General features: G+C 44.7%; 2 protein-coding genes across 2 annotated transcripts in view; one reads left to right on the top strand and one right to left on the bottom strand.

Moving 5' to 3' along the window:
- Positions 1–8,922, top strand: part of oxr1a (oxidation resistance 1a) — a 71,938-nt gene extending 63,016 nt beyond the window's left edge. Inside the window, exons 12-17 of the mRNA XM_068760518.1 lie at positions 1,743–1,823; positions 2,672–2,797; positions 3,788–3,940; positions 4,034–4,129; positions 5,710–5,783; positions 7,068–8,922. Coding sequence (XP_068616619.1) covers positions 1,743–1,823; positions 2,672–2,797; positions 3,788–3,940; positions 4,034–4,129; positions 5,710–5,783; positions 7,068–7,203 — 666 coding nt within the window. The 3' untranslated portion in view covers positions 7,204–8,922. The remainder of the gene's footprint in view (positions 1–1,742; positions 1,824–2,671; positions 2,798–3,787; positions 3,941–4,033; positions 4,130–5,709; positions 5,784–7,067) is intronic.
- sqlea (squalene epoxidase a) lies at positions 8,923–15,265 on the bottom strand. The gene is made up of 11 exons (XM_068754732.1): positions 14,999–15,265; positions 14,400–14,652; positions 14,154–14,331; positions 12,273–12,369; positions 12,079–12,192; positions 11,716–11,887; positions 11,274–11,369; positions 10,588–10,730; positions 10,241–10,337; positions 9,839–9,926; positions 8,923–9,481 (listed from the first exon to the last, which is right to left on the bottom strand). The coding sequence occupies exons 1-11, from the start codon at positions 15,263–15,265 to the stop codon at positions 9,289–9,291; spliced, it is 1,698 nt and encodes a 565-aa protein (XP_068610833.1). The 3' UTR covers positions 8,923–9,288.
- Between the last annotated feature and the right edge of the window lie 61 nt (positions 15,266–15,326).

The raw sequence follows: 15,326 nt of genomic DNA, 5'->3' as shown, positions 1-15,326 counted from the left end.
TGGTGTCGTCTTCGTGTTTGTTAGCGTTTGGCAGCTAATTTCGCTGAATGGCAAAAGTCTAACACCACTATCATGTACAAAATGTAGACATTGAGCAACAGACCTGAACTCATTTGGCACTGATGAGGGTTCTGTCTTTAATATTTGTCAAACTAATTGTCGTAGTGTTTTTATTGAACATATACAGATTGTAGAAGTAAGTCCAGGAAGAGTAGATGAAATATATAGTTTTTCAGAATTGCTTTGGCTGGGATTGGTTCAAATGACTTTGCATACAAAAATAATATATATAAACTGATGATAGCTTTTATTAATATAATAGATTTTCAAAATAAAATAAAAGGTCGCCTCCATCTCCGCCTCACCGGATAGCGGTGTTACTTTCGCTTTAAATCTTAAGAGGCGAGCCCGTCAGTGTTTTTAGCCAATAGGGGGCCGGTTCCCACCTGTCCTCGATCGCTATTGGCTTTCAGCGATGTCACACACACCAATCCGCTTAAGGGACCCCACTGGACAAAATACACATACTTTAGTCAAGCAGAGGCTTCTAACTCCGTCTGCTTGTCTCTGGGCTACGCGAGGAGAACTTGACCGCTGATGCGACTTCCCAGCCTCGTTCAGAAAGCAAGACATGTTTTCTAAGAGGGCGAAAGACAGAGAGAAACGGCTGACCCCGAAGTACACCCGCGTATGTCCGTCCGTCCGTCCGTTTTAAGATGAAGCGGCTTTGCTATATGTTTTCTTGCCTTTGTTGTCTGTTAGCAAGCCACGCTAGTTCGCTAGCGGAGCTAGCTAGCCAATTAGCCGGTCCGGTCTAGTTCTGAGACCGATGGTAAACAAAGCGGGCGCCGTCTCACTGCTGTTTGACTGTCCGGCCTGCTTTCACCGTGCACTAACACGCGTGCGTGTCGCTGTGAACTGTCGTAAAGTTTCCCGTGCTAAGTGTCAATCACAGCTGCGTTTCCGTTTCTCTCCTCAGAAACCAGTTCCCCTCAGTGCAGAACTAGCGCGTTACTCGGGTCGAGTATTTAATGAACCGAATGAGGACATGTCAGGAAATGGGTTTATATATATATATAAGACAAATGGTATTTGATTCACATTGGTAAGACTCCTAGCGTGAACCGAGGAATATAATGTAGTTTACCATCCCTGCAGCATTGAGAGCTATAAAAAGCCAGCTTTAAAAATACGATAAAGTTTACAAGTTCAGTTTAAATGTAGAAGTAATGTAAGGCAGCATTTAATGACAGTTAAATAGTATAATCTAGGTCTGACTGGATAGATGTGTGGGATTGATGTTTGTTTGTGTCTATCTCACACAAAATGCTATAAATATGTTTTCCTGTACTGAGACGGTGAACTATTAACGCCGACGAGGAGGCCGCTGCCAGTGGAGCACCGTGGGGGGGGGGGGCACGCTCAAGAGTTTGTTGTTTCTGAACAACACATCGGTTCGGTGCTCATGGACTCGGTTGCATCAAACCTTTAAGCACGTCGAGGTTTCTCTAGAGGCGGACGGTTCGACCGTTTGCTCTGTGGTGCTTCTGTCTGGACCTTTAGGGTGAAGCGTGTAATTGTGATTTAAACATACACAAACATGCAAAATGACTGAGTGCTCTAAAGCGGTCCATCCCCTTACCCGACAGCGTTTAGTGTATTTAATTTAATATCCTTCCCATGGCCATCTATGAATCTGGCCGAGTTTTATGTTCCACCTGTTCCTGTCTTTGTACTACCAGGTAGTGTCTCTGACGGAGTACCACCGTCGGATCGATGCGCTAAACAGTGAAGATCTGCGCTCGCTCTGCAAACGACTCCAGGTGCCCTGACCTGACCTCCCCTGACCTCCTTTGATCTCCCTTCCACCGCTCTGCCCAGCTCTGCTTGCAGTCCACATCAACACCAGCCTAGCTGCTGTTGGTCCATTTCATTGTTTGTTCATGTTTGGGGGTCTCCAAGCTGGTTAGAGACTTGCTACGACGGACGTTTCCTCAGGTGTTAAACTGAAAAGCCCTCTGTCGAGTCTCAAACGTCTATTTGATGAAGCTTCCGTGTGACGCCGGCCTTATCGCTCCATGCCAGGCTTTCCCTTAACTATTTGTGCTTGTTATCATGATGTTATAGTGCGTCTGCCCTCTAGCTCAGTTAAAGGTTATAGCTCTAGTCTGGTTATAAGATGGTTATTACATTCTGATATGAGAGGGTTGATGTAGGCCAATCAGAATAGAGACATGTGTCATTGATGTGCAAATGATTGAGGAGCAATATGTCCTGAGCCAGGTTGGATTGATGGACAAAGGGATGATGTGTTTGTGGGAGGCTGGAGGTAAGAGTCTCTCCTGTATCAATGCAGGAAAGTCCTGTTTTAAATTACAAGCCAAACATGCGAGCGTCCCTCGCTTAGCAAGGAAAATAAATACGGCAACCCCAACAGGTCAAAATGGTCAGAGAAAACGTGCACATTATTAATCGGGTCGACTTTCTTTGCACTTTGTCAGCCTCAGCCTGATCCTCATCTCGTCAGACGTGGTTCTCTTTAGCCTCGCTAGTTGCAGCTCTTGTCCTTTACCTGATAAAAACGAGCCCGACCAGTATCGGTGCCTTCAGTCAGTTTCACGTCTCCTCGTCCTTGCGTCTGTGCGTGTGTGATATTTATTTGTACTTGTAGATCACCACTAAGGAAGAGGTGAACTCAAAGCATGGCGCGTCCATCAAGGCGGAGCTGGAGCTCGAAACGTTCAAACCCAACCTCAGAGAAGCCAGCGACCTCCTGGAGGCTGACCAGATAGAGAAGGTACAAACACTGCACCTCACCGAAATGAAGTATTCAAATGTGTTTGTTCTGTATTTCCATAGATGTACTTTTCTGCGCGGGCTTGGCGGTTCACCACAGCCAGAAAATGATGACTACCGTAGAATAATTATAATTACACCGTTATTAGGTTTGATTTTAATGTGATTTGTTTCAAATAAAAACTTTTATATAAGTATGTTGGCCTTATCCTTTACATATTTTCCATCCCATGGATAGTTTGCATGTCATGCAAAGACTGAGGATCATTTCACTTTCAGATTTGATGTATGCAAATCACAACAATCCTGAGCAGATTACTAGTGTGAGCGAAAAGCGTGTTGTGTGTGTGTTTGCACATCCGTCACGAGGAATGCAATCAGCAGGAGGAATAGTAGTGTTGTAGGCCAGAGGGTGCTGTAAACGACTTCACACTGCGACACCTCTGATTGGCTGATTGTTGTTCTGCAGACACTCTTGTGTTTAAGGAGGTCGTCTTACGGAGCCACTGACTGTATGTTTTTGGAGGTGTGTTGTACGCCGGGCAAGCCTTCCAGGTTCACTCGCCAACAGGGACACGCGATTGGCTCCCAATGAGTCCCGGTTGCCACATTGGCCAATAGATAGAAAATAAGCGGCTTCCGTCCGTCGCCCTGGAGACGGAGGTGGAGATCCAGCCTGGCTCGCAGCGGAGCAGAGGTGAGCCCCGCTGTGGCTCGTCTCCTGCTTGCTGATCACATGACTGGGAAATATGCTGAACCAGCAGGAAAGGAGCGAGGAGCACGTTTAACGGTCACATTTGAGTATGTGTTCATTAACGCAGAGCGCCGCTGTGGTTTCTATCTCCCCGTGCACCCAGCGCCACCGGAGCCGTGTTACTCTTTTTCTTTTTTTAAACATCAGAAGCTCTAAAAAGGTCACCACAGATGTAACTGAGCATTTGTGGCTCTGGCCTTTCTGTGTTTCATTTCCCTCTCCTTCATCCGCACACAGCTTGCCAAGAATCTCCCGCCGCGGACCATTGGGTACCCATGGACGCTGGCCTTCGGCACCGCAAAGCATGGCATGAGCATCAAGACTCTGTACAGAGCCATGCAGGGCCAGGACACCCCAGTGCTCATGGTTATCAAGGACAGCGATGGCCAGGTGAGCGCTGGTGCAGCAGGCAGGGTGACGGGTCTCCCCTCATGCCGCCTCATGCCGGGTTTACACGAGTCTTGCTCATCTCCGTGTTTCCAGGTGTTTGGTGCGTTGGCATCTGAGCCCTTTAAAGTCAGCGATGGCTTTTATGGCACAGGAGAAACCTTCCTCTTCACCTTCAATCCGGAGTTTGAGGTACTCCACCTCCTTCACTTTGAACGGCTGCCTATAGAAATCCCGTCTTACATTTAAATGTGCAGTTGTGTCGATCCTTCCAGCTAAAGGGACATGAAACACAACTGATGTGTCTTTTGAGCCGCACCGACCGTGTTTGTATAACGGTTATCTCCCGGCTTTACCAGCTCTAGTGAACTGGCCGTGGCCTTCCTTGCTTTTTTCGGGGACACATCGTGACTGTTGTCGCTCTCTGGTATCACTTGACCCACTGTTTTCAGTAAAGAGGCCGTGCTGAATAGACACTATCCTGCACCTAGTGGCAAACAATAAAAGTAAGCAACTAGCTTGTAAAATCTCCCCCGAGGTAAGGAAGACAGAAACGCTATGAATGCTAATGTTGCTTCTTGTCTGATAGGCATGTCTATAAGAAGCTGTTTGCTAATTCATCCACTGAGTCAACGTTGTGATTTAATAGTCAGTATGTTCACAGCAGGGCAGCGTTTATTCATTTAGCATTACAAGGAGGACACACTCAGTCACTCGTCGTGTCCGTAGACCAGTGGTTCTCAAATGGTGGGGCGCGCCCCCCTAGGGGGGCACGGTGCAATGTCAGGGGGGGCGCCTGTGACCGCGGAGAAAATGTTTTTTTTGCCTTACGAGAGTAAAGTGTAATTGCACATCCACTCCAGTAGTTGGCAGTGGCGCCCTGATTGTCAGAGTGCGCGCAGGGAGTATTAGCAGAAGAAGAGCGGTTGTAAACAATCCGGTGGGAGAAGAAGAAAGACGTGACTTCCTTATTTTCGGTTGCAGACTAAAAAAAATGGTAATAAAGTTATTATTTGTTGTAAGTTAATCTATATTTCTTTCTTTTTCATATTTCTTTGTATGTTAATAAGGATACAAGAGTGTTTTTTTTTTCGGGGGGGGTGCGAAATGTTTTTTTCTTCCTAGGGGGGGCGCGACAGAAAATGATGATGATGAATATATTTATTAGATAGAATGTTAGAGTACAAGTACAGTCAGACAGTAGCATGTATTACAGTACAAATAAAGTCAAACATCCTGTCTAAGAGGAGCATTTCAAAAAAGCCCTTGCGGTCTTGTTTCCGTTGAAAGTCCTATAATTGAGAAGCACTGCCGTAGACTCAGCAGCAACGTGGAATGGTCGATGGATGCGTCCCGTTAGCAAAGAAGACCACCTGTAAATATGTTCAACACGGGGACGTTAAGGAGGGGGGGGCTAACAGGAACTCGCTGAAATGTTTCTACCAACACCAACTTAAACGTGACTCGTCTTGTGTTGCCCACGCTGCCCCCTTTCCTGTTTGTCTCTTGACTGACCTAACAAGAACATTGTGGCTTTAATCTCATTATTAATGGAAATATTTATCGGCGGACGGAATGATTGGGCTTCTCTGTTTGCGTCAGGCTTTTGCCAGTCGTGTCTAGTAATGGTTAATTCTGCATCGTCTCTCTGAGGTAAACACAAGCCTGTCCTAAACAGAACAAAGATGGCTGAACAGAGAATATTAGATTATGTAAACATTTGATATGTCATGGAATATCTTCTAATATGGGCTCTATTGTGTCTGCAACAGGTGTTCAAATGGACCGGCGACAACATGTTCTTCATCAAAGGAGATATGGACTCGTTAGCTTTTGGCGGAGGCAGGTGAGGCCAAGCTGCTTCTCATGCTCGCATCATGTGACCTTTTCATTTGAGTCCTGTGACCTTTTCATTTGAGTCCGTAGTTCAGTGTTAGCCTTCTGGGTAAAACAATGCTATTTAGGATAAATGTTAGCCTGAAACTGTTGCCTTCTGGGTAAAACAATGCTATTTAGGATAAATGTTAGCCTAAAACTGTTGCCTTCTGGGTAAAACAATGCTATTTAGGATAAATGTTAGCCTAAAACTGTTGCCTTCTGGGTAAAACAATGCTATTTAGGATAAATGTTAGCCTGAAACTGTTGCCTTCTGGGTAAAACAATGCTATTTAGGATAAATGTTAGCCTAAAACTGTTGCCTTCTGGGTAAAACAATGCTATTTAGGATAAATGTTAGCCTAAAACTGTTGCCTTCTGGGTAAAACAATGCTATTTAGGATAAATGTTAGCCTAAAACTGTTGCCTTCTAGGTAAAACAATGCTATTTAGGATAAATGTTAGCCTGAAACTGTTGCCTTCTGGGTAAAACAATGCTATTTAGGATAAATGTTAGCCTAAAACTGTTGCCTTCTGGGTAAAACAATGCTATTTAGGATAAATGTTAGCCTAAAACTGTTGCCTTCTGGGTAAAACAATGCTATTTAGGATAAATGTTAGCCTGAAACTGTTGCCTTCTGGGTAAAACAATGCTATTTAGGATAAATGTTAGCCTAAAACTGTTGCCTTCTGGGTAAAACAATGCTATTTAGGATAAATGTTAGCCTAAAACTGTTGCCTTCTGGGTAAAACAATGCTATTTAGGATAAATGTTAGCCTAAAACTGTTGCCTTCTAGGTAAAACAATGCTATTTAGGATAAATGTTAGCCTAAAACTGTTGCCTTCTGGGTAAAACAATGCTATTTAGGATAAATGTTAGCCTAAAACTGTTGCCTTCTGGGTAAAACAATGCTATTTAGGATAAATGTTAGCCTAAAACTGTTGCCTTCTGGGTAAAACAATGCTATTTAGGATAAATGTTAGCCTAAAACTGTTGCCTTCTGGGTAAAACAATGCTATTTAGGATAAATGTTAGCCTAAAACTGTTGCCTTCTGGGTAAAACAATGCTATTTAGGATAAATGTTAGCCTAAAACTGTTGCCTTCTGGGTAAAACAATGCTATTTAGGATAAATGTTAACCTAAAACTGTTGCCTTCTGGGTAAAACAATGCTATTTAGGATAAATGTTAGCCTGAAACTGTTTTGAGGGAATGCGGCCACCTTCTGGTAAGTTTTTCCCTTTTTTCCTGCAGCGGTGAGTTTGGCTTGTGGCTGGACGGAGACCTCTACCACGGCAGGAGCCACTCCTGTAAAACATTTGGGAACCCCATGCTCTCAAAAAAGGAAGATTTCTATGTGCAGGACATAGAGATCTGGGCCTTTGAGTAACTAAAGGATGCATCACAGGGAAAAAGAAGTCCTGCAAAGGGAAAACGGAGGCGTCCTCGTCCTTTAGAACAATGGCAATGTCCCGAACCTAACTGCACAGCACCAGGACTCCCCAGGCAGAAAGCAGACTATATGATGCTTGTTATTACTGCAGTTATTACAGAGCTTTTTTTCTTTGTGAAAAATGACCTTTGTGTGTGTCTCGTTACATCCTTGTGCAGCGTCTTTTCAAAGTAGGGGGGAGTTTGTAGATCGGTGAAAAAGATGGGAAGATGAGGCTGTATCAAGGGGATGGGGAGAGGGGAGCAGGATGGGGGGGGGGCATCGGGGGGGCATCGGAGCTCCTCTCACCTGAGAGGTAGTGAAGATGATGGCAGTGGAGAATAGGCACTGCTGCGGGGAGAACTGCCATACTGGATCCAGATGTGGATTTCCCAGAAGCTCTAGGAGGGGACGCCCCCCCCCCCTTCAGACCCCCTAGAAGTTTGGCTTGGATGATCCTCACTGTGCTGTCTGCCTTGACAGAGACCGGCCCAGCTAGCAGGGATTAAAGGAGACGAAGGCTGAATACATTCCATTACTCTTGGTTCTGATGAATGAAACCCGGTAGCCCGTTACGATGACGCTCGCCTCGGAGCGAAGGGACACCGGCTCGTCGTTCTGCAGTACACAGCTGGGTAGTCTGAGTACCGTGTATCGTAGTCCTCCTGTTCACTGTCATAGCACACCATCTGAAAGCACAGAGCTAGAATCCGACCACCCGTCATCGTGATGTCCTGTCCAGTGGGTGTCTAGCAGCAGCGCCTCTCGCAGGGCGCTGGCTGTACTGTTCGTAGACAGTAACGTGTTGCAATAGATTTGTGGAATATGCAAATAACTGTCCTGTGACCTCAGATACCCGAAGGTCGTGGCACTTTGGCCGCCTGCCGCTCTTTCAAGAGAGAAACTCGTAAAGCGATTATGTCTTGATTCACAACAGCTTTTCTTGGTATCTGTGAAAAGCCTGAGACGTGGTTAACAGTTTTACACGCATATATGACAATTATATATTGGTATATATGATTATGTAGGATTTTATATAATCATATATATTTTGCTGTTGTGACAGTGATCTATTTGTGCTGATATTTCAGCTGTTACAATATAATGTATATTATCCTGTAAATTGATGTTCAAATAATAGATTTGTTTATATATATATAATATATCTTATGTATATATAATCAACTCACACATAATGCTATATTAATATAAATATATATATAATAAAGCGTGGATTGGTGGGTTGCTTCTAGCACTTTAATCTGGTGACCAGGTTCTTGTACTCTCTTAGCAGTAGCTGTACAGTACTTCCTTGTTTAGATCATTAAGACGTTAACTGTTAGAAGGCTCGCTGCTACCGATATCAGCGAGCGTTGCCCTCCAGAGGAGGCGTGCTCCTGTAGGAGGGGGGGTCGAACGCGGCCCGACAGCAGCAGGGCTCGTCTGCTCCCGTCAGGTGAGTTTCAGGAGGCTCAGGTAGGTGTGCAGGCAGACTTACCTCTGACAGGCAGGTGTGTACAGCAACCCAACTGCCCCCCCTTCTTTCTGGTCTTCCACACCAGTATTTGTGTCCTTGTGGAGCGTCACAAATAATAATGTGGATACTTCCAATTATTTGACCAGAATACAATGTATCAGTGATGTATCAATAAAGCGGAATAAATTGTTGTAACCTGGGATGAGCTGATTGTGTGATCTCTTTTTGCGTACACACACACACACACACACTAAAGTCATGCTAAACTGGGGATGTTTTCATCAGAGTACGGTTAGCGTCTGGGTGCTTCACAATGTGTACCGCGCACGAATAGTATTTAATTTTTGGTAACTGTATTTGTAGTTGGTTAGTCTTTAACACATTTCATAGAGACGCACATTTTTTGCAGAAGCTAAAAATGTATTTGCTGCTGATTGCATTTAAATTCCCACATTAAATACAACACTAAGCTGAACATTCTCCCCACATGGCTGTGCCGTCTGGTAAGAATAATTCCTCCACGTCGTCGTCTGAGTTGATCCTCTGGAGTCCTGATGCGGTGCTGTTCAGTACACCAGGTACTTGAGTTCAGAGTAGATGAGAGGAAACATGACCGTGCAGGCTCGGTAAAGGACGGCTCCACTCTTGAAGAGCGCTCTGGGTTTGCTGCTCCACGGCTCGCGCTTCACGTTGACGTAGACTGAGTACATCGCCACAGCAAAGAAGTGGCCAATGAGGGTCATGGGCTTGGGAGACAGCCTGGTAAAAAGCAGGTCATTAATAAAATCAAGTGTATTGTTTTTCATGTTCTAGTGTCAAAATGATCATGTACAAGCGACATGAAAAATACGAAAGAGTATCGGGAGCACATTGGCAGAAAAACAACCTGTGATTTTCAGAATTAATTACGAGAATAACCTCAAACGAGCATAACTAGAGATCCACGTTATGTGTCGTCTCACGTAGGCAGATTTTGGATATGAACTAGTTTGAGATGTTTATGCTAAGCTATGTTAGCTGGCTGTAGTTTTTGTATTTACACCACAGAATTGATGGTGGAATCAATGTTCCCAAACTATGTCACTAACCCAATGTGGAATATTATAAACTGCTTACACTGAAAGGAGTCCGACAGGCCCAGCAATGCATTCCCCACCAAGCTTGAAGTACTGGAAGCAGGCTTTTCTCAGCTCGAAGAGGGAATCTGGTGAGCATGATGCAGCACACATGGACGTGAGGCAGAGCGACCATTGAGGGTGGAAATCTTTGTCGGTTTGGACCTGGCATGGGCAAACGACGGCCCGCAGGCTTTTTGATCCGGCCGGCCGAACTTGTCCAAATTATATCATAATTGAACCTCATTCATTTTAGCTTTTCCTGGTAAAATCCTTTCATCTAATGGCTTTTACATGTCATTTATATTAGTTCACACTCAATCCATCTGTTCCTGGCCCGGCCCCTCTGTCGAATTTTAGAACCCACTGTTGCACTCGTAAAATACTAATGTCATTTACTTACCGTCGGTGGCTGCAAACAGTTCGTACAGGGCCTGGGCCAACACATTCACCACAAAAGAATGTGATGACTTGCGTTCCCACTGGAATTTTTTCTTTGCCTATTGAGAAGAAGAAAGAGCAGAGTGTAATTGTGCCGTCTGGTCTGCAGTCTGCAGAGGGAATAATGGGACCAGGCAAGCGTGACGCGGCCGCGGCTCCAAAAATACAACGAGAATCAACGAAGCTTCTGGCAGCCGCTTTACACAGGGCTCATTTTAATTCATTGTTTAAGCAACAGATTTAATGAAACAGTCCTTGGTACGGAGAATCGTTGCTATGGATACGGTTAGGTTGAGACCCTGTGCTCACCTGCATCATGGCGCTATCGTCGTACAGATCCGGGATGTTTTTCAGCAGACTTCTCCAGATGCCAACATCATTGAGAGCAACACTCATCCCTCCTCCCGTCAGAGGATGCCTCATGTTGTACGCATCGCCCAGCAGAAGAACGCCTGCAAAAAAACATATAAATATATAATATATATATATACTGCTGTTTGTTTTTCAACTCAAACACACAATCTGTTTTCCCGCAGTACTTTGCAGTATTCCGGTTAAACACTCAACGGGATGATGTGTAGACGTCAAGATTTCTCTGTGCTTTTTTTTCTCTTTCAGATGCTTCCAGTTAAAACCTCACTCCTAAATACACAAAACAAATGTCACTGCATATTTGTGAAACTACAAATATACAGTTGGTTATTTTTAATTCAGCAACTACAATTTCTTTTGACAAGCTGGGTTTGGCTGTTTCTGTTCTTTATGCTAAGCTAACCAACTTGCCAGCTTCATGTTTGATCATAAGCATAAAGTAAATACATTTTAGTGTCATAAATAAAGTTAAGCTTATATGTTTATGGGAAATGGAAATAAATAAGAAACCTAATTGCAATGTAGCATGCCGAGTGAGGAAACCCTTGTATTCTTACAGTGATGACTAAATGGACACCCTGGCACACCAGCTGAACTTCAGGCCGTCTCTAGGTCTTCAGTACCTGACTTGTTGACGGGTGAGGGAGGGAGGAAGCTGGCAGGCATGGACCTGAGCCGATCGTTCTGCAGCGCCTCCATGAAAGGCCCCTTTAAATGCTCTGAAAGACAGAAGGAGAGATGAGTGTGACTTTTATCGCCTGGTTGTGCATCTGTCAGCGTCAGTGTGACTGACCCTGCTGGAAGTCTGTCAGGGTTACCAGAGCGCCTGCTTTAATCATGTGTCTCTGATATTTCAGAGGAATAACAGAGTCAACTGTGAATGTCAAATCCTTCCTTCCTTCCTTTCTTTAGCCATCCAGCATTTGGATTTATGATGACCTATGACGATGACTAGCGTCTGTTTCCTGAAGAAGGTGGTAAATGAACCTTTTACAGACGAACTTATTAAGCAACAAAGGTCGTTTCACAGATTTCAGATTTCCTAAATGTTTTCATCTCTCTTACCCGGCAGCTGTGGGTGAATCTTCTCTGTCATGTACTCCGAGAGGTTGCGAGGCATCTGCCCCCGGATGTCCACCAGTACCCTGGTCTGTGACGAGGAGATCTGGTAGATCAGAATCGGGCTCGGGTTGGCCAGCACCAGCTCAGCATGGTTGGCTTTAAACTGGGGACAGGCCTGGAAATAAACGTGGAGATTACGTAGAAATGGAGTAAACAATCCAAAACACATCAACATGATCACATACGTCAGGCGCAGTCGTTACTGTCAAATGATTAAAGGTCGTATGTTAAAAAATATGAATTTGACATTCATTCCAACACAGTCAGTGCAGTGTAATCACAGCAGCCACAGTGGGTGGCGTTTACCTTCATAAGACATCCAACAAAGTGGGAGGAGGTGTGAGCTCTCCCAGGGACCAGACCCTTTCTGAATTTGGAGAAACAGCCATCGGCCACAACCGTCAGTGCTGCATGGATCTCCTACAGAACACAGTGATAATTAAATACTCGGCTTCTCTCGGGGGGGGGGGGACACGAAGCTTAGCAGTTCCTCTTCACACCTTCACGTCTCCAGTCTCTTTATCTTTGTACTGGATTCCAGTTACACAGCCATTCTCCTCCTGCAGGCTGGTCACTGTGCCTTCTATAAATGTGACACTAGAGGGCGCAAATATACAAAAAATAGCTTTAAAGAAGAGACTCTTATTTAACATGCCAAAACATACAAACCATGATTATTATTATTCATTTTTACCAAACTCTGAAAACTCAACAAGTAGTCCTTGATATGATAATAAATCTGAAATGCAACGTTTTCGAACCATCTAAAAAGTAAAGTATAGTAAAGCAAATTCAATAAGGGAGAGAGGTGTGCCAAACTGTCTCCTTAGAATCCTGGCATATTGGTATGTGAATCAGACCAATGTGGTCTCTCCTCCTTTTACTGTGGGGAACGGTGTCCGCCAGCGTGGGCTTCTTTCGCTGGTACTTTTTAACTTCTACATGCATGATCTCTCTGTGCAGCTCAACAGCTGTAACACTGGTTGTATGCTTGGTGACACCTTGATCAATCACTTCATGTATGCTGATGACCTGGCCATATTGTCACCGAGCAGTACTGGCTTCCAGCAGCTCCTGGACATATGCACTGGCTATGGTATCAGGTTTGATGTAAAGTATAATGCCAAGAAGAGTGCCGTCATGGTCTGCAGAACCAGAGAGGATAAGGGTTTGGACTTCCCAAACTTTTATCTGTCAGGGCAAGTGCTGTCTGTCTGCAGCAGAACGAAATATCTGGGCCACATCATCAGTGACCAGCTGGGAGATGATGATGACATCATCAATGACCAGCTGGGAGATGATGATGACATGTATAGACAGCGGCGGATGCTGTATGCGCAGGCCAACATGCTGAAGAAGAAATTTAGTTTTTGCTCTGAAGCGGTCAAAGTCACCCTCTTCAGGGCCTTTTGTACGCCACTCTATACTGCCCCCTTGTGGATCAAGTACAAACAGGCCAGCATGCAGAAGTTGAGGGTGGCATACAATGACTGCATGCGGATACTTCTCAGGAAGTATCTGCCAGTGAGATGTTCTATGGTGTCGGGGTTAACGCCCTTAATGCTCAGCTGAGGCACCTGTCATACAGGTTTATATGTCGGCTGCATGACTCAGGGAATGACATCATCAGAACGCTGACTCAGCCAAGCCTCAGTGCTGTGAAGTTTAACTCAGGTATTTGGTGTCATTGGTACCTGATGTTATTATAGGATTACTGTGTTTACTGTGTAAACGTTGTAGATGTTGTAAATGTTATGTGTGCTTTTTAATTGGACCATTGTGTCTGCAATAAAGATTTAATTCAATAAGACATGTTTATATATTCAGTCAATAAGGACATGGAATATTTTTGAAGGTCAGTTACATTTCAAAGGCTTTTTAAGTTATTTCCAGGACAATTATTCTCACAATCTAACACAAAATCTGAGGAAGAAGTTAATGTTGATTATTGTTGGTGCATTATTCAAAATATACAGAAGAGAACATTTTAGGGAGAAGCCTTCTCAAACTGTGACATAACGGTGGCCGGAATCTGCAGACACATCAGCACATTGAGCAATTATCAACATGTCATTATTATTGTTTAAAGGCTAGTGCTTTATACCACCGAACATTAGATAGGAAGTTTGGTCATTGTAGATAATAATTTCATTATAATATGGTAGAAACCAAATTTATCTTCCAAGGTAATAATGTACCTTGGAAATTAAGCTACAGGACGCCATTAATACCGAGGTAACAGTAATCTTATTACCCCATCGTTATCAGGTTATTGCCCCTTTACCTGCTAGCAGCCACCAAACTTTAAACTGCCTTCCTGCCCCTTTTAGCTCAGACATGCTATCACCCAAGCAGCCTGCTGGGCGGTTCTTGATGCTCACTTGTGCTCTGCCAGCGCTGCTCTCCTGAGGCCCATGATGAACCGGCCATGATGGAACGCTCGTCCACACTGAACCCTGTCCTCCCTCTGAGGGTAGGGGATCTCCACCGCCGTGCCGCTCTGCATGTCATGGATCACGTAGCCGTCGACCACACGGGCATCCAGACCCTCCACGGAACCTGCAGCAGTTCACGTTTCACGGCACGCGCTCATCGGCTGTCTCCATCCTTCAATGAGGATCACTGACCTTCCAATCCCAAGTCTGTGAGTGCTCTGTACCCTCCGGGCTGCAGCAGCTCCCCGACGATCCTGTCAGGTTCCTTCAGATCCCTCTCCACCACCGTCACCTTCCTCCCGTCCCGGGCCAGGACAGCCGCCATAGCTGAGCCAAGGACGCCGGCCCCAACGATCACCGCGTCAGGCTCCGGGGCCACCGAGGAGCCGCCGGATGAGCTGCAGTGTGAGGGAGAGGACTTCACAGGCACTCTCAGTGTCCGAACCTGGAAGCAAAGGAGCGAAGACAGAGTCAGGAAGAGTTCCTCACTGTTCGGACCCGACAGGCAAACATTTTAAAGTGCAATTTGTATTGATTTATTTTTAATTATGGTAAAGCTGACTAATCAACTAATCAAGAGCATTCAATGGACTTCTGTTTGAGATTTTATATTATATATACACATATAATAATAAAATAGAATGTAATTGTATTGATTACTGATGGAAAGCAGCAGAAATGTGCTTTTCAAACGATAAAGTTATAACATTGATGATTAATGATTAACCGCTTCATTAACTGGACTCTTTGGGCTGATTACCTGAAACATTTATTAATCTGGTAGAGCTCACCTTTCTGCTGTTCTCTGTGATCCCGCCGGTCTGCGTTGAAGTTTGGCTTTTTATTACAGGCAAAAAAGACAAGAGTCTCAGAGGCAAATGAAACATCTGGAAGAACCGGAGCTTCTGGTCATGAAAATACCCGAAATAGGAGAGGAGCAGCCCGACTGAGAGAAGCACGGCTGCGGTCATCACAAGCTCCTTGGGAGCAACAGAAAATAGTGCGTCGGGCCTTTTATAAAGATACGTAAAGCTCGCTATTCCAAGAAAGGTCCACATCTTTTTGGAATAAAATTAATAACCTATTTGATGCTGAAAGAAATGAGAAACAACAATTTCC

The sequence above is a fragment of the Brachionichthys hirsutus genome, chromosome 3, assembly GCF_040956055.1.
Source record: "Brachionichthys hirsutus isolate HB-005 chromosome 3, CSIRO-AGI_Bhir_v1, whole genome shotgun sequence".
Classification (NCBI taxonomy): domain Eukaryota; kingdom Metazoa; phylum Chordata; class Actinopteri; order Lophiiformes; family Brachionichthyidae; genus Brachionichthys; species Brachionichthys hirsutus.
Note: the sequence above shows the minus strand (reverse complement) of the source record. Positions and strands in the feature narration are given on the sequence as shown.